This window comes from Prunus dulcis, chromosome 2 (assembly GCF_902201215.1).
Source record: "Prunus dulcis chromosome 2, ALMONDv2, whole genome shotgun sequence".
In the NCBI taxonomy this organism is placed as follows: domain Eukaryota; kingdom Viridiplantae; phylum Streptophyta; class Magnoliopsida; order Rosales; family Rosaceae; genus Prunus; species Prunus dulcis.
This window is the reverse complement of record NC_047651.1, coordinates 6,562,334-6,580,531: the sequence shown is the minus strand read 5'-3', so window position 1 is coordinate 6,580,531 and position 18,198 is coordinate 6,562,334. Positions and strand designations below refer to the sequence as shown.

At 36.0% G+C, this 18,198-nt stretch overlaps 1 protein-coding gene and 1 pseudogene across 2 annotated transcripts; both read left to right on the top strand.

Moving 5' to 3' along the window:
* The first annotated feature begins 2,448 nt into the window (after positions 1-2,448).
* LOC117620233 lies at positions 2,449-8,348 on the top strand (annotated as a pseudogene). The gene is made up of 6 exons (XR_004584705.1): positions 2,449-3,142; positions 3,625-4,717; positions 4,803-5,105; positions 5,194-6,276; positions 7,327-7,416; positions 7,516-8,348. The product of XR_004584705.1 is annotated as a disease resistance protein RPV1-like (transcript).
* A 2,876-nt stretch (positions 8,349-11,224) lies between these two features.
* On the top strand, positions 11,225-16,797 carry LOC117617402. Its single transcript, XM_034346760.1, has 8 exons — positions 11,225-11,974; positions 12,088-12,240; positions 12,351-12,476; positions 12,627-12,737; positions 14,189-14,320; positions 15,107-15,244; positions 15,796-16,029; positions 16,191-16,797. The coding sequence occupies exons 1-8, from the start codon at positions 11,489-11,491 to the stop codon at positions 16,584-16,586; spliced, it is 1,776 nt and encodes a 591-aa protein (XP_034202651.1). The 5' UTR covers positions 11,225-11,488; the 3' UTR covers positions 16,587-16,797.
* Positions 16,798-18,198: the final 1,401 nt, after the last annotated feature.

The window sequence follows — 18,198 nt, the reverse complement described above, 5'->3', positions numbered from 1 at the left end:
AGCTCTATAGTTAATCGAATCATCATTCTCCAGTTCTTACAAAAGTAAAATATTATTTTATGAAATAAATGCTAAATAAAAAGAAAATTCAATCCTAAAGAACGAGGCAATGTGTAACAAACCATAAACACCCAAACTATCCATCTTACAGATTGGTTTCTTCTTCTTTATCTGTTCCACACTCTTATTAATAATTGATAAATTTGCAAAGTGGAAAGATATAAAAAAACTGATGTATGTAGGCTTGTGCCCATAGCAAAGCAACACAGATGAGAACCTTGTTTATCTTCTCAAGTCTGTTCGTCTTCTCTCAAAACAAACCAACGTGAGAATCAGATATAATAGGGTGACATTTTTTATGAGGTTTGGTATTTATATTACCCACTCAAAAGTCTCAAATAATACATCTTTTAAAAATCCTAATTGAATACCACTAGACTTGCATTGATGATTTTAAAATCCTAATTGAATATCATCATATTTTTATTGATTACTTAAAAATCATAATTGAATACCACTAGACTTTCAGCTTCAAAAAAATCTATTAAAATCCTAATTGAATACGAGTTTTTATCAAAAATGGCCAAAAGTTAACCTTCAAATTCATAAATATCAGTTTTTTCAAAAACTTTCAAAAACTTTCAAATATAGCAAAAAACTCACTTAAATTGACCCAAATGGCCTCTAAATTATTACTCAATTACACCTAAAAGCTAAAACCCAAAATAGTAGTAGCACAAAAACAAAATTGGATTCGTCAACTCAATCATGCCTATGAATCCTATCGTAAAAATGACAATATAATTACCAAAAAGAAAAAGAAAAGTAAAAGATGATGTTTTCATAAATCCAGGCAATAAAAATCATCTATGCAGCTATGGCTTGAATCGGTGGGTTTGGGAGTTTTTTACAATAAAAAAAAATGGATTATTATCACAAAACGTCCCTAAGGTTTGCGAAACTATCAGATTGCATCCTTAATGTTTTTTTTTGTCATTCGTGGTCCTCAAAGTTAGCATGCATGATCACAAATGGTCCCTGCCGTTAGGTTCCGTCAAAAACTCCGTTAGTTTGCTGACGTGGCATATATGTATATCACAAAACATCCTTGAGGTTCACACACCTATCACAAATGGTCCTTACGAAAATTTTAAATTTTTTAAATTTAAAATTCATAAAATTTTTATTTTCTTTTTAAAATTTTATGAATTATAATTATTTTAAAATATATATTAAATTTTAAATACATGTGACACTATATTATTGTAGATGTGGGCTTCATATATATGCCACATCAACAAACTAATGAAGTTTTTAAAAAATAATTTAAAATTCATAAAATTTAAAAATGAAAAAAAAAACTAAAGGTTTAGGATTCATAAATGGTCCTCAAGATTAAAATCCTTCTATAAATTGTTTTTTCATTTATAAATAATTTTAAAAAGAAAACCAAAACTTTATGAATTTAAAATTTTAAAAAAAATAAATTCGTAAGGACCATTTGTGATAAGTGTGTAAACCTCAGGGATGTTTTGTGATATATATGTATGCCACGTCAGCAAACTAACAGAGTTTTTGACAGAACATAACGTCAGGGACCATTTGTGATTGCACATACTAACCTTGAGGACCATAAGTGACACAAAAAAACATTAAGGATGCAATCTGATAGTTTCGTAAACCTTAGGGACGTTTTGTGATAATAAGCCAAAAAAAATTGTCATTTTCTTGACATAATAATTTTCAATTGAAAAAAGAGTTGAACTTTCTTGCAAAATTCGTATCATAAATACTGCTGCTCCACATATGATATCGGGGGTTAGACTTTCTAGCAAACCAGCATATGTGCTGCTGCCTTCCCTCAACACAAGAGGTCTAGAAAAATTGCAAGGCCCTTGCTGTTCACAGACTCTTCCATTCCCACAGCACAAACTTGCCTATATTAACTTTGCTTTCCATTAAGGGCGATTAGCGAGGGGCAGTGTCCTTGTGTTTGAGGGTAGGCTGGGTGGAGAGTGAGGCTTGTGCTCAGTAGCCTAAGGCTTGGAAGAGTATGACAATTAGATTTTTGGTTAGGTTTTAAATTAGAGGATGACAATTAGATTTTTGGTTAGGTTTTAAATTAGAGGGCATTTGGGTCAATTTAAGTGAGTTTTTAGCTATATTTGAAAGTTTTTTAAAAATTAACATTTATGAATTTGGAGGTTAAATTTAGCTATTTTTGATAAAAACCCATTGATTACATCCCCCTAAAAGACAATGTGATGATGAGTCTGAAGCAAGTGGAAGTGAAGTTCTTTGCAAATAGAAAAGCAAAACTTTGTAACGCGTAAAGAAGGGCCCCATTGCATGCCGTGGATATATGGGTGAGTGTGAATGCTTGAATCTTTTGTTGGGTAATTTCTTATCTCCTCCATTTTCCATTTTTCTGAAGTGGTTGGATGAATTTTGTAATTTTGTTTTACTTGAACAATCATACCACACAATCCCAGTCAAGTCAACAAAGCTAGCTAGCTTATCTCTAGTCTCTGAAACTCCACACTCGCTTTCGATTCTAATAATCAAGGCAACTAGTCTCTCCAGCTGCAACTCTTTCTACTTCTCTTCCTTCGATTCCCCTGATTCTTGAGCTCCAACGTGATCATGGCTGCTTCTTCTGCTCCTCCTGCTCCTATCCTCCATCCTCAAGAAAAGTATGATGTGTTTCTTAGTTTCAGAGGTGCAGATACCCGCTACACTATTACCAGCCATCTTCATGCTGCTTTACGTGGGAAGAAAATCAAAACCTACATAGACGACAAACTTGAGAGAGGAGATGAAATTGCACCCGCCCTTGTCGAAGCAATCCACAAATCGAAGCTTTCAGTAATCATTTTCTCGAAAAACTATGCTTCTTCTACTTGGTGTTTGGATGAACTTGTGCATATATACTAGGATGCAGAGAGAGAGATGGACAGTTTGTTATACCCATTTTTTACGACATTGATTCATCTCATGTACGAAAACAGCTGGGGAGTTATGCAGATGCATTTGCTAAACATGAACAACGTTGGAAGGACAGTGTGGACAAGGTGCTCATGTGGAGATATGCTTTGGAGAAAGCAGCCAATCTATCTGGGTTTGATAATTCAAACAAAACTAGGTAACAAGCTCCTCCTCTAATTTGTGCCTATTTGATTCAGTAGATGAGATGATTGGTTATTCATGTATTTATGTTTCGTTTGGGAGTGATTCTGGATAGGCCAGAATCACATTTTGGAAGAAGAACCTCCCAAGTACTTCTCCAGAAAATCACTTTTAGTGATTTTAAGTGATTCTGGGAAGCAGACCAAAAAAAAAAAAAAAAGCGATTCTGGGAAAAAGCACTTCTCATGTGCTTCTCCACAAAATCACTTAAAATAATTTAAAGTGATTATTTGGAGAAGTGATTCTCCATAAAAGTGATTGTTGGACTATCCCGAATCACTTCCAAACGAGCATTTACTTTGGATAATTCAAGCTAAGCAAGGTAACTAAGTCCGTATTTGTATTACTTTCTAGGTGTGATGTTTGAAATATGAGAATTACATTAATTGATGCATACTTACTATCTATTAATTGTCCATATTGAATCAAATATACCAGGACGGAGGCACATTTAGTTGAGACTCTTGTTGAAGATATTTTGACCAAACTGAATCGAAAATCCTCAAGTGATTTAAAGGGCCTGGTTGCAATTGAAAGCCAAATTGAGCAAATTGAATCATCCTTATGCATTGATTCACCAGAGGTTTGCTTTGTAGGCATTTGGGGCATTGGTATTGGCAAGACCACCCTTGCTGGTGCTGTATATAGTCGACTCTCTTCTAAATTCAAGACTTCTTGTTTTCTTGCAAATGTTAGGGAGGAATCAGAAAAGCATGGATTAAATCACTTGCGAAATAAACTTCTTCGTGTGTTATTAGAGGACGAAAATCTTACAATCGACACTCCATCAATAGGATCAACTTTTGTTGGAGAGAGGCTTTGCCGTACAAAGGTCCTCATTGTTCTTGATGATGTGAACGACATGAGCCAATTAGAACTTCTAGCTGGAGATCATGTTGGGTTTGGCCCTGGAAGTAGAATCATTATAACAACTAGAAATAGGCGCCTGCTTAAGAAGAAGGTTGATGATGATAAGATATACAAGGTTAAAGGATTACATTGTGATGAAGCTCTTCAGCTCTTTCATTTTCATGCCTTCAAAAATAACTCTCCAAGAACCGATTATGCAGAGTTGTCAGAAATGGTGGTAGATTATGCCGAAGGCATTCCGTTAGCTCTTAAGATTTTCGGTTCCTCATTCCTTCACTGCAAGAGCAAAGAAGAATGGGAAAATGAACTGAAAAAATTGAAAAACTTTCCCAGCAAAAAAATTCAGAATGTGTTGAGACTAAGTTATGATGGATTAGACAAAAATGAGAAGGAGATATTCCTTGATATAGCATGTTTTTATAAAGGAATGAACGTGGATTTTGTGAAAAGAATGTTAGACATTCGTGGTTTCTTTGTGGTGGGAATTGGAGTTCTCATTGATACATCTCTAATATCAATTTCAACAAGTTACTGCCTAGAGATGCATGATTTGGTACAAGAAATCGGTTGGGAAATTGTTCGCGAACAATGTATTGAGCCCGGAAAGCGCGATAGGTTGTTCATTGCTGAGGATGTCTGTCATGTACTCAAAAACAATACAGTAAGATCCAAATGCATTCGCTTTCTCTAAAAAAATTCTTATCATGAAAATTTCTTCTCATTTATAGTTGCTCTTTTATTTTCAGGCAACTGCGATGGTTCAAGCCATATCCTTTAACACGTCTAACATTAGAGAGCTACACTTGAATCATGCAGCCTTCAAAAAGATGTACAATCTAAGATTGCTAGAAATTTATGATTCTAGCTATGGCCAGAAGTACTGCAAATTATACCTTTCTCAAGGTCTTCAGACTCTTCCTGAATCTCTTAGGTATCTTTACTGGGATGGATACCCTTTGAAATCTTTGCCATCAAAATTTTCTCCAGAAAATCTTGTTGAGCTCAAAATGCCCCGCAGCCTGGTTAAGCAACTTGGGGAAGAAGACCTGGTAGATATGCTTATTGTACTTCTTGTATAAAATGTAGTTATTTAGGCCAAGTTACTAATTCTTGCAATTTCTCTTTAATTTGTTACAGATTTATCTCGGGAACTTAAAATTGATGGATCTTAGTTTCTGCAAACATCTGACAGAACTTCCAGATCTTTCTCAGAGTCGAAAAATGGAGCATATAAATCTTTATGGCTGTACAAGTTTGGTTCGAATTCCTTCCTGTTTCCAGTATCTTGGCAATCTTACTTTTCTTGACCTGGGTTGCTGCTCAAATCTCAAATATCTCCAGGAGATGCCAGGCAATATTTAATTATTGAATTTAGAAAGCACTGCAATTGAGGAATTGCCTTCATCTGTTTGGTCTAACAAAAAAATATCTTTCTTGAATATTCAACGCTGTAAATACCTTAAGAATCTTCCCAGCAGCAGTTGCAAGCTAAAATGCTTTGGTTTTAGTCTAGGGGGCTGCTCATCTCTCGGTAAGATTTCAGAACTTCCCAGGAATATAAGTGTATTAGATTTGAGTTGTACAGCAATAGAAGTGGTGCCCTCATCAATCGAGTGTCTCTTTGGTCTCACTACAATTTACCTGAATGATTGCAAAAGGCTTGTGAGTCTGCCAACCAGCATTTTTAAGCTGAAATCTCTTAAGAGTCTTGATCTCAATGGTTGCTCTAACTTTGAATGCTTCCCCGACATCTTGGAGCCTACTGTACATCTGGAACTTCTTAATTTATCTAAAACTGCAGTTAAACAGCTACCCGTGGAGATTGAAAATCTGATTGGGCTTCAAACATTAAACCTATGCCGGTGCAAGGACCTTGAGTTTGTCCCAGATAGCATCTACGATCTGAACTGTCTTAAAACTCTCAGTTTTTATGGCTGTTTGAAAATTAAAAGCCTGCCTCCCTTCTCGATCGGTTTGTGCTCTTTGGAAGAACTAAACCTCGGTTACTGCAATATATTACAAGCCCCAGATCCCCTCGTTTGTTTAACGTCATTAAGATCTTTAAATCTAAGTGGAACCAGGATTCAGAGCTTACCTGCAAGCATCAAACAAGCTTCTCAGCTGCGTTACCTGTGGTTAACAAATTGCAAGAGACTTCCATCTTTACCTGAGCTCCCTGTGCTGCGTCATCTTGAAGCACATGGCTGCACGTCATTGAAGGTTTGGATGCATTTGATCTTTTTTTCCTTTCAGTAACAATATATGATGACAAAGAACCTAGACTAAATCCAACATTCTAGGAAAGCTAAACCATCAAATGCATGTAAAACACACTAGAAGTACACAAATTTCTCTAGTAAATATTGGAGCCAAAAGAGCCAAGCATAAATAGAAAACAAAATAAATAAGAAACAAAGACAAACCAATCATTGTTTAGTCATAACTAATCAGTTGTAGTCAGTCACAACCCTTGTGGTGCATCACAGTATCCTTGCACAAACATAGTCAGGATGATATCCTATTGTCATTCAAGTACTGTTTTCCACACAACATGCGTACATGTTTTCCACCCCTATTTTTGATTCATCTACTTTCAATAAGCAAACAAATGTTTATCTTCAATACCTACCAAACAACACAGTCTACATAGACTGGGAAAATAAGAGCTTAGATGGTCACCAGGAATACCAGAAGTGCATCTGGCCAAAAACAAACAGGCAACAAGGTACTTGCCTAGGTACATGTATACACGTATGGGAGATATATTGCTACCTTTCAAATTCGTCATCCTTGACATGAGCACAGAAAAATGTTACAAATCTTCAATAGGTGTATATATATTCAGTAAAAATAAATTTTGTTTTCAGCCTTCTATTTGATGAGTTTAATTATAGGACTCAAAGCAAGTGGAGAGATTTTGCAAAGCCTAGGCAAGAATTAGGCCACTGAGGAGACATGCAGCCTTACTAAGATGTCCCAGGGAGGTGAAAATGAAACTTACTTACTTATCCAAGGATGAATGGATCAACTCAGTTGAGTGCTTCATATAGGGGAAACCAAAGTCCCATGGTGGGGTTTTTGCTCTATAGAAGGCCAAAATAAGCCCCAGTTGCAATGTCTTAGGTTCTCAAAACTGCATACTCTAAATTCACGGTAAATGCGGGAACAAACCAAAAAGTAACAAGAAAAACAAAAATAAATGCAAAATAATTACACACTTGCAATATAACTTGGCGAGGAATTAACTTATGTTTTCTAATATTGCATCAGAATGCTTGGAGGAATATGATGGGTGAAGCACAGCTTAGAATTATGCAAATGTCAACTGCGTCATCAAACCCTACAGATGATGTATATTATGTATGTCTCTCTCTCTCTCTCTCTCTCTCTCTCTCTCTCTCTCTCTCTCTCTCTCTCTCATTAAGCCTTCAATAAGCAGAACTTCCATCCACGGTACAGGGTTATGGTCCTGCAATTCCTTCAGTTAGCATTGTTTGTCCAGGAAATGAAATTCCAACATGGTTCAGCTATCAAAACGAGGGATCTTCAATAAATATCACCCTTCCTCCAAATTGGTTTCGTACAGATTTATTGGGTTTAGCTCTATCCCTTGTCGTTGAATTCAACAACTATAATGTTAAACGGGCGGGTTTTGCATGTACAGCCAATTTCAAATCCAGTAATGGTGAAGGCCATGAAATCAGTTGTCATTTGCATCGTCTGTATAAGGGTATAAGCAGCTCTGGGCGGAACAATTTAAATTCAGATTATGTGTTTGCATGGTATACTGCATCCATGCTTGTAGCCGCAGCAAGATATTCCAGTGGCACTGGTTTTGACAATGTCACTGAGGCCTCTGTTGATTTCTTCCTGATGGATTTAAACGGGTTTCCCCTTAAGGATTACAAAGTTCAGGTGAAGAAGTGTGGGTTGTGGTTGCTGTACGCTGAAGATGAGAATTTGATGTCATGCTGAGAAATTTTCTGCTCTAACTTGGAACAAGAAGATGAACTACTTCCGCAGCTCTAAGCGAGTGTTAGTGCTGTGGCTGTAGCTGAGGATGCTTTTGGGTTTGTCAAGCCTAGGGATGCCCCAGAATTGCTGATAAATGTATGTATTCACTCGCCTACAGAATGATTAATATTTGATTCTTTGGAGGTAATCCTCGTAACAAATGAACCAGGGAACCACTTACAATGCAACTTAAGAGCTCCAAGGGCCTAAGCCAACAAAAAGGACAATACATCAAAAGAGAAAGAAAAAAAAAAACACAAAGCTACTCGATGAACACACAGCATGACAGAATCAAACCAAGCTCGACCAACCCGAAAAATAAGGGGCTTTATATGATGTGATTAATTGCAAGTAGATAGTATCGCTTTAATTAATATAGTAGTAAATAATAATATAGTATCGTTTCAACATGGATCAAGTTAATTTATTAAGTACTAGAATGATTTATTCTTAATTATATTTGAATTAAACAACAAGAGGAATACGTAAATAATGTAAAGAAAAATGATAAAGGAAGTAGATTAAGAATAATTAAATAATGTAATAGATGAAAATAAAGATGATAAAGCATTAAGACATTGATTTCACCTAACTAATTCCACTCAAATCCTTCTAGCTTGTTAACCTAATTGACCTAACATGTAGATAGTCATTTTCCCTTAAAAGTATTGCGCCTCCGGAAGGAAACATGTATATAAATATTTGGCCAACTTCTTCCTCATTGGTACACTAGTTGCCCCGCTCATCCAGTACACTATTAACGATATTAAGATGAGAACGATATTTCGCTTGCTCATGAAAGAACCTTGTGTTGGAAATATGAGTGCTAAATTGCTATAAAATAAACAAAATAAATACTGCACATAAAACAGATTTTTACAAAGCATAATTGAATTAGAAGAAGTTCATTAGCGTTTGCCTCCCAGGATACAATGACTCCCCTCCTTATGAAAGAAGCACTGCAATTCACAAGAAACTTTGAACCAAATTATGCAGGAACCTCTCTTTATGAAGACTCTAATGCTTTCTATATGTGAAAGTCTGTATGTAGAGGATTAAACTGAATGAATAAAACTGTAGGAGGATTGCTCTATTTATAGATGATGAAATACCCTTTCTAAAAAGGCATCTCAATCTGAAAAGGCAAACAATGCACCCTTGGTCTGAAGAGTTGTCACTCCAAACAATACATCCCTTGGTTTGAAGAGTTGTCACCCCCCATGTGAAGATGTCTTTAACCCAATAAATTTTATTAATTTCCATTCAAATAGGAAAATCAATATTAATTAATATTAAATTTTCCAACACCTTGTACTACAATCCCCCATGTTTAAGCCAAGAAACCCAGGAACGCTATGGCCAAAAAATTAGTTACAATTAGGGGACCAAAATCAACACTATTTCCAATGGACAAACACTTTAGGACAACATAAAAATTTAATTTCAAAAATAAAATGAATTAGATATTTGGATTGAGTCTGTACGGGAGATTGCTTTGTTGTTGTTCTTGTTAAGGCCATCTCCAACTATGAAGGTCAAACCTAAATTTTAGGATTATAGCCCCAAAAACCTTCTCCAACTATGTATAGGGAGGGGCGGTAATTTGGGTCAGACTGAAATCTTGGGCAGAATTTGGCCCAACTTTCCAGTCAGGATGGAATTTCTATGGGCCCCAAGTCGGAGCCAACTTGCGCAGCACGTGAAGGAATGGCAGGACAAAGCCAACTTGCTGGACGCATGGAAGGTTCACATCAAAGGGACATTGGAATCCAACGGCTCCCTTTGAAAACCAATGATGCATCTTCTTGTCTTCTTTTTAATTCTTTATCTAATCTTTTGGAGCCTTTAAAAACTGGTCACGTGTCAAGCAATGAGAACCAACTTTTTGTGATTTTTCAAGCTTTCTCAAAGAGATATAAACGGCCCATATTTTTTTCAACTTGATTTTAACGAGAAAAAGAAGATCCAATGGTCAAAATTAAAATCAAATGGTTAAAATAATATTTTTAATTTATCTGAATGAGATTCCACTCTCAAACTCTACAAATGGCATTCCCATTTTAAATTTAAGTGAAAAGAAATGTTATGTTTATGGAATTTCAAATTTTTTAGATTAAAATGTTTAGAAAATTCAATCATGAATGTTGAAACAAAAATAATATCAAGAAAAATTAAAGATAAAAAAAAAAAGAAGTTAATTATTTTTAAATAATTTAATAAAGTTACTGACTCAAATTATGAGTCTGGAATAAGGATGGCAAAAATCCCCACGGGGGTGGGTCCCCATCAGGTCCCCGACCCTAATGAGGGGAGATTTTGGGGCCAAATGGTTATTGGGTATGGGGATCCCTGAACTTAAAAAATCCCCGACGGGTATGGGGAGGGGATGGTATTGGCGTCCCCATCCCCGAATCCGACCCAAAAATATATATGTTTATATTTAAATAAATATATATATAATTATAATATTTTATGTTTAACTCTGAGTTAACCTCTCTTTCCTAATTCTTCCTAATCTTTTCTATAATTTCATATTGATGTGATTTTGAATAATTGAGTTGAACTTTATAATTAATTTGGATGTGTTAAATGATAATTTAATATGAAACTTAATGTTAAAATATATGATAAATATTTTTTATGCAAAAAAAAATCGGGGATTCGGGGCGGGTATGGGGGATAGTCCCCCGACGGGAACGGGGATGGGGATTCCCCGAAACCTATTAAATGGGGATTGGTTCGGGGATGAGGGCGGGGATGGAGAGCGGGGACGAGGATGGTATTGTCATACCCAGCCCTTACCCGGCCCATTGCCATCCCTAGTCTGGAAGGTTGGAGGAAAATAAATTTGAGTCCTTAAAATACACAAATAATTATATTTTAAATGGTGAAAATTTGAGTTTAGCCATAACAGACTTGCAGATTGCCTAATACTGTCAAAATATTTTATGATGTTAAGAATTTAGAGTTCCTTCGAGAAACCTCTGTGTAATGTTTTTCTGGTTAAAAAAAAAAATTAAAAAACAATCTACTGGTTAATAAAAATAAAAAATATCCACACACAAAAAATGATGATGACAACAACGAAGGCGGAAGAGGAATCACTTTCAGCACTTTCTTCGTTTTTGTCTCATGTCTTATGGTGATTGTGCTGGCGGCCTTACACTTACCCACGCCACGCATATTCTTTTCTTACAATATTTGATATGGACATTTCATCTCACTAGAATATGAATATCCTTTTGACAAAAAGAGAAAAAAATAAATAAACACAAATTCAACTGAATTGGACACTCAAAATTCCTACTCCAAGTTTCTGTAAACTCTCTCTTCTTCTCATTCATTTCCCTTTTATTTTCCACTTTGCTTTCCATTTTCCATTTCTGTAACAAACAAGAATTACAAAGCGGATAGAAATATGGCTGTCTCAGCCTTCAAATCGTCAAGCAAAAGGAGCAATGCCGCCACCAATTCCTCAGCATCAACAACCTCATCTGTTGGCAGACAGCAAATCACAGACAAAGATAATAACAACCCAGCAAAGAAAGCCCCGCTCAGAAGGTCAAGAAGCGTCAGCGCTTTCTCAAGGACCAGCCTTGACGCCTCCGCTGAAAGCTTCTTGAACAAGAGAGACAACCCTCTCTTCTGGTCAACGGACGCCCAAGCCGTTGACTCCCAAAAGCTAGTCAAACCCACCAAGCTTGACGCTGCAACATCGAAAGATTCGAGACCGGCGACCTCCGCTGGTGCTGATTCTAGAAGGGGCCGCTCCGGGTTGCGGAATTCCGATGCTTTGGGGACGAGGAAGGAGGCGGGTCGGAGCTTGTCGCGGGTCGACCCGGGCCGTCGGAACCGCTCCATTTCCCGCGGTCCGGATTCCAGGAGGCATTTCGTCAATTCTAAGGTTTGTTGTTGTGTTGCTTTCAATTCAAATCAGAATGTTTCAGATTGGATTTTTGGGTTAATATTGTCGAGGAAGAGAAAAGGAAGATGAATTTGAGTTTGTTGTGTGTATAGAGTGACGATGAACAAGTATGGGGTTTGTTGAATAAAGTGGGCAGTGATGGGAAAAAGGGTGCTTTAGTTAGAAGCAGTTCTGATGAGTTGGATGATTTGAAAGGTCTGCGTACATGGTCCAGCCAGCATTCACAAGATTCTGATGCAAATTTGGTAAAAACTAAGCTGACCCATGTTCTGATTTTGTATGATATGACTAGTGGTGTTAATATTAGCATCTTGCTTGATGATTTTTCCTTCTGTTGTTCATGTTTCTCTTTCAGTCTTGTTTGCAATCTACAAATTGGGAAGATGGAGTTTCAGTCGCAGGTTCATTATCTGGAACAGAAGAGAAAACTGTTAAAGCAGTGTGTGAACGGATGAATATGGATCTTGGGCATTCTCATTTGGTCTGTATGACTTCGATTCAGAAGCTTGCCTCTAATTTATTTATTTTTTTGGTGACATGCTCATCGCTAGTTCAGATATCAGTTGGAATGCTACTTTTCGAGATAAGTAGTTGGTTATGATAATAAATAAAATTCGTTGCTAATTTGCAGTCAGTTCAAGGGAAACATTTGGAAGATGATAACCCGAGTACCAGTATATATGAAACAGTTCGATCTGAAGTGAGACGTGCTATCTCTGAGATTCAAAATGACCTTGAAAGTGTAAGTTCTTATGGATTTATTTATTTATGCTTACAAGTAAAGAAGAAATTAGCAGCAGGTTGTTGGTTGTTGGCATTCTATTACTTACTAAAGAAAGGATTCTTGTAGGACTCTTATATTGAATACCTGTACCTAATCTTTTGGTATTACTCCTTCGTCTAGAAAGAATGCATGCTAGCTGAACTGCGATTGTCTTTTCAACTTCATTAGGATGAATTAAATTACTAGGAGTTGTTGGACTTAAAGAAAGGAACACTTTTTAAAAGTGTTGCAAATGTTTTTGTAGTACAGTATCTCTGGTAAGTACGCATGCTCAGAGAAGAAGTTAGGAATTTGAGCTACTAATTTGAGTATATGTTATGCTGCATTGTGCAAATAATATATTCTGTGGCCTCTTAATTAAAGTTTGCATTGTGTATGAGAACGCCAGAATGTTAAGCAGAATTAGAAGTTTATGGTACAATCATTCTGATATTTTGACCATCACGTGATACATTAAAATGAAGGTAGTTAAGAACATAGGTTAGATGATATGGAGTGATGCATAAATATAAAGCTTCGTTAACCTTGGCAGTCATTTTAGGGATGAATACAGTACAAATCACTTGATGAAAGTGACTAATAAAATAGGCGCATAGCAAAGGCCTTTTTCTTTGCTCTAACTGTTAAGTAAGCCCCTGTAGATTTTGGTTGAGTTATTTACTTTCCACACCCAAAAAAAAAAAAAAAGGAAAGAAAGAAAGAACGAAAGAAGTAAGCCCTTATAGATTTATTGATTCTGAATGTAGGTATGTACAAGCTTATGAGTAGAATGTGAAATATCTTGGACTAGAGAAAGACTTGTTAGATATGTTTCAAGGAATTGCTACTAGTGACAATAATGCGTAATCCAACTCCACTCAAGGCTTCACAATTGGAAATAAATTCAAGGCTGTATTTACTGCCTAACAAATTTTTGTGCAGTTGCTAAGGAACTCGACATAAATCTACTCACCTTAAGTAAAATGGATTGCTCCTTAACATATCAAATAGGTCTTATAAGAGAGACATCAATGAACCTGTTGTCTCTTGAATGGACAGATCACCTCCAGATGTTGGATTAGTTGGTGGAGGCTTGATCTTTGGATTTCGGCTTTTGTGGAGTATGGGTTGTGGCATTACCAATATTACAAAGTGACCACTACACGACAGCCACTTTATTCAGTTGACTTGTAATTTAAAGATTTTGTTTATTGAGTAAGGTATACCAAGAAGAATGTAACATATGTATATAGGTTATTTAGTTTCTGTAACCCTTATTAAATTAGTTCTCTTGCTTGTACTCCCTTGCTTTTATTTTGATTAATGATGACAATGCTTCAATTCTGACATATATTTATTCTTTGCTTATGTGCTTGCAAAGTGCAGTCACTGCTATTTGATAATATGCACTTTCTTTCTTACAAGCTCAGGCTATGCGAAGGAGTAATGCTCCAGCACTTGCAACTACCGACATTGCTGATATCCCTCCTGACCTGGTAAATCCAAGTGCAGTTGAATTAGTTTTGGACATCAGAAGAGAATATGCCAAAAAGCTTGAGCAGGTAAATTTCCATTTCTCTAACCGTACTTGGTCTGAGGTTGGCCAGAGTTTTGTCAGTTGAGTAGTTGGATGTGGCTTAATTGACAATGCCATTGTGAGGAACTTATTAGATGTTAGCATTTGAGCAGATGAAGATGCATGCATTGATTAACGAATATGAATAATTGCAAATACTTGCTTCTAGGTTAGAGTAAACAGACAGGAGAATGTGTCTCATCTGGGACACAATTGGCTTCTTGTTATGGTATTGGTTAATGCAGATTGTCCTTTCATTGTTGGATGGAGTATGCAATTTGGGTGGAAATACTTGTGGAGTCCATTTATTTTATTGTGATGATTATTGATGTCTTTAACAGAGTGTGTAAGTTACTTTTATGATAAATCCCGTCATCCTCATATTGCTACTGCGTGGGTTGAAAACTTTAAAGTGGTTGCTTCGGGAAACGATGTTAAGGGTGTAAACATATTTACCGTGTTTTGACAGGACTTTGGGTGATGGTATTTTTCATTAATTGCAGTGACATATATTCAGCTTGATCTGAAGGTTTTTCTTTTATTTATTTATTATTTTTTCTGTTGACATGATATAAAAGAGAGGTTGATCCCCTTTGTGCTACTCTCAGCTGTGACATAAAGGAAACATTATTATTCTAGGCATGCTACTTGGACTTCTGTGACACTTCAAATCCTATAATCTTTTTCTTTTCTGTTACTTTTTCTCCTTTTTCTTTACATTTTATGTGGGGAACATAACTCCACTAAGTAGACCCTTGCCTTAAACTTGCAGTCCCGGGAACGTTCTAGAAAACTTCAATCGGACCTGGCTGTTGAGGAGCACCGTGGACAAGAGCTCAGCAGGATCCTGAAGGAAGTGCTTCCAGATCCCAAGAACTCTAATGTCACAAAATCACGTCCAGGAAGAAAAGTAGGATATTCAATTTTTTATTTCTTCCCCTACCTTCTCTCTCAGTATTTAGCCAAGTTCCATGCAATATGCTTGTATTTGTTTTCCTTGGAGCATGACAAGCATGTTTTCTTATCTTGTGTTTATATATTGTTGGTTCTTGGATGCAGATGCTAAATAGCTTCTTTTTTCAGAACATGAAGTGAGTGTGTATGGATCTTCATTTCATTTTTACTTTCTTAGTAAAACTACACATCATGCTTAAAATAACATTTTGTAAAAGCATTAAGCGTCTTGGATTTGTCATTTAAGTTGTTTGTTTCCTTTAAAAAAAAATGCATCTGTTTGTACACAAATGGTCAATATTTCTAAAATGGAATGTTTTTCACCCCTTGTTCTGAGGCTGTTATAATTTTGTGTATGGAGAAATTTGAATCTCTGTGATGATTATTGGAGAACAAAGGTTTGCATCCCATACACAGTTGAAATTTTTCTTACAGCTAGCATCTAGGTAAGAGTTTCACAGGTTGTTTGTCTTTCCTTCATGTTCTTTTATTAATTTATGGTTACAGGCTAGCATTGAAAGAAGGAAGATGTCGAAACGTCTAACAGAAGAAGCCATGTCTTATTTTGATGAGTGTGTATCCCTATCAACTTTTGATAGTTCTGACTTCTCATCACCAGAAGACCCACCACTCAACTTAGTTGGCTTTACTACTCCTGTTGGTAAAAGCATGTCTTTACTCCAAGCAAGTTCAACTGCTGCAGTCACCAATAACTCAAACTCTTGCCACAATGATAAACAGGTCCATGTTATTCCTTGCTGCTAATTAATTTTTTACCTATTTTATATGCCTTTCCCCCCTGAATTTGTCAAATTATAAGCATGTAGTTATTCATGTAAAATCTTATATGATATCCGAACAGAATCATCTAGTTTCTGAAACAATAATGTTCATTCTTTCAGGGATTAATCATTGAAAATCAGTATACCAATGACCGTCATGCTTCAGGACTGATGGCAAGCAGTGGTCCTAGGGAGCCACAGATTAGTCCTAACAGTGCCAACATGCCCCAGGATTGGAAGTTCTCATTTGCTCATAAGCCAACAGAAACCCTTGAGCTTCAACCGGACATTATGAAGTACGCAAGACATTTTGAGAAAGGAATTGAGAAAGATGACACGGAATTGCAGATTGTAAGATCAAACTACTATGATTTGGGTGAGTACAATTTGCAGGCTGCAGCACAAAGCTATATGTTCGACAGGGTATTGTATAGAAATAGAATAGAGTCGGGCGGTATTTTACTCTGTGGCAATGGTATTTCAGGTCCTTTGTCACATTTTGCTTCTTTTTTCTGATAATGTGGCCGAGGAATGCGATAAATAGAACTATGTCTCCGGAGTGAGGTTAGGAGTAATTTTTTAATTTATTATATATATAGTAATCTTTTGTTAGGACGGAAGCCTTGGGAAGAATGAGGGCGAGAGTCGAACTCTTACCACGAATGAGTGTAATTTTTATGAATGAGAGTAATGTTTATGAACGGGTGTAATTTTGGCCCCTAGCTGATTACCTGTGTTGATTGTTAATTAAGCCAAAAATAGTTTAAAGTGGTGTGTGGTTGTGCACATCATACCTTGCTTATGGTTTATTGCCTTTTTCTATTCCTTAGAAAAACCTCAATAAAGAACAAAGCCTCTTCTACAACCAGAACCCCTACTATCAAAATTAAAAGCAGAAACTAAAGAGACGGAAAGAGTTATCCCAACGCCGTTGAGAATACTGAAGAGAGCGGAGCGGTGCCCAAGCTTGGCTTATGGTGTTATTGTCATGTATATATATTTTTTTGTTTTGATGAAACAAAGCAGACATAGAAAGGTGGATGTGAATTGGGCTAGTTGGCTACGGCGAAATCGCTTTCCTGTACTCAAGTTTGACTCCCTTAGGTATAGATTAGATTAATTTAAAGTAGTTTAGATTATCGTTTATATAAAAATACAAATAAAAAGTAAACTTACAAAGACGATGTGAATTGTTAGTTAGAGCAACTCCATCCATTTGCCCTTAGCCATGGCAAGGGTGGAGCTAGGGCAGCCACTATTCACGTGAATAGTGGTTGTCCTTGCAAATAGTATTTTGTGTTTCCACCCATTGCCATGGCTAAGGGCAATTACTATTCATTTTTTTTTGTTTTTTTCACAAATTTTTTAATGAAAATAATTAATTTAGATAATATTTTTGGGTTCGTACATATCAATATTTATTATAAAATTCATATCTCAATCGGATAAAATTTTGGTATTTATAGAAAAAAAAGAAAAAAAAAAAAAGAAGTATTTTTTTGGTATTTTTTTTATAAAAATTCAATTTTTTTTCATTTTTTTATTGCACAAAAATTGGCTGCCGTTGGATTGGAGAAAAAAATCTGATCGGAGAGCCCAGAGTGCGACACGTGGACTTTTAGTGGTACAAATAAAAAGTAAACTTACAAAGACGATGTGAATTGTTAGTTAGAGCAACTCCATCCATTTGCCCTTAGCCATGGCAAGGGTGGAGCTAGGGCAGCCACTATTCACGTGAATAGTGGCTGCCCTTGCAAATAGTATTTTGTGTTTTCACCCATTGCCATGGCTAAGGGCAATTACTATTCATTTTTTTTGTTTTTTTCACAAATTTTTTAATAAAAATAATTAATTTAGATAATATTTTCGGATAATATTTTTGGGTTCGTACATATCAATATTTATTATAAAATTCATATCTCAATCGGATAAAATTTTGGTATTTATAGAAAAAAAAAGAAAAAAAAAAAGTAGTATTTTTTTGGTATTTTTTTTATAAAAATTCAATTTTTTTTCATTTTTTTATTGCACAAAAATTGTCTGCCGTTGGATTGGAGAAAAAAATCTGATCGGAGAGCCCAGAGTGCGACACGTGGACTTTTAGTGGTACAGTAGCGCCAGACACTGT

What these genes read in the sequence shown, in the direction of transcription:
- LOC117617402 (XM_034346760.1), top strand. Translation starts at nt 11,489, where the DNA reads ATGGCTGTCTCAGCCTTCAAATCGTCAAGCAAAAGGAGCAATGCCGCC. An exon ending in ATCTTGGGCATTCTCATTTG is followed by an intron (nt 12,477 to 12,626) that starts GTCTGTATGACT and finishes GCTAATTTGCAG; the next exon opens with TCAGTTCAAGGGAAACATTT. An exon ending in TTCAAAATGACCTTGAAAGT is followed by an intron (nt 12,738 to 14,188) that starts GTAAGTTCTTAT and finishes TTACAAGCTCAG; the next exon opens with GCTATGCGAAGGAGTAATGC.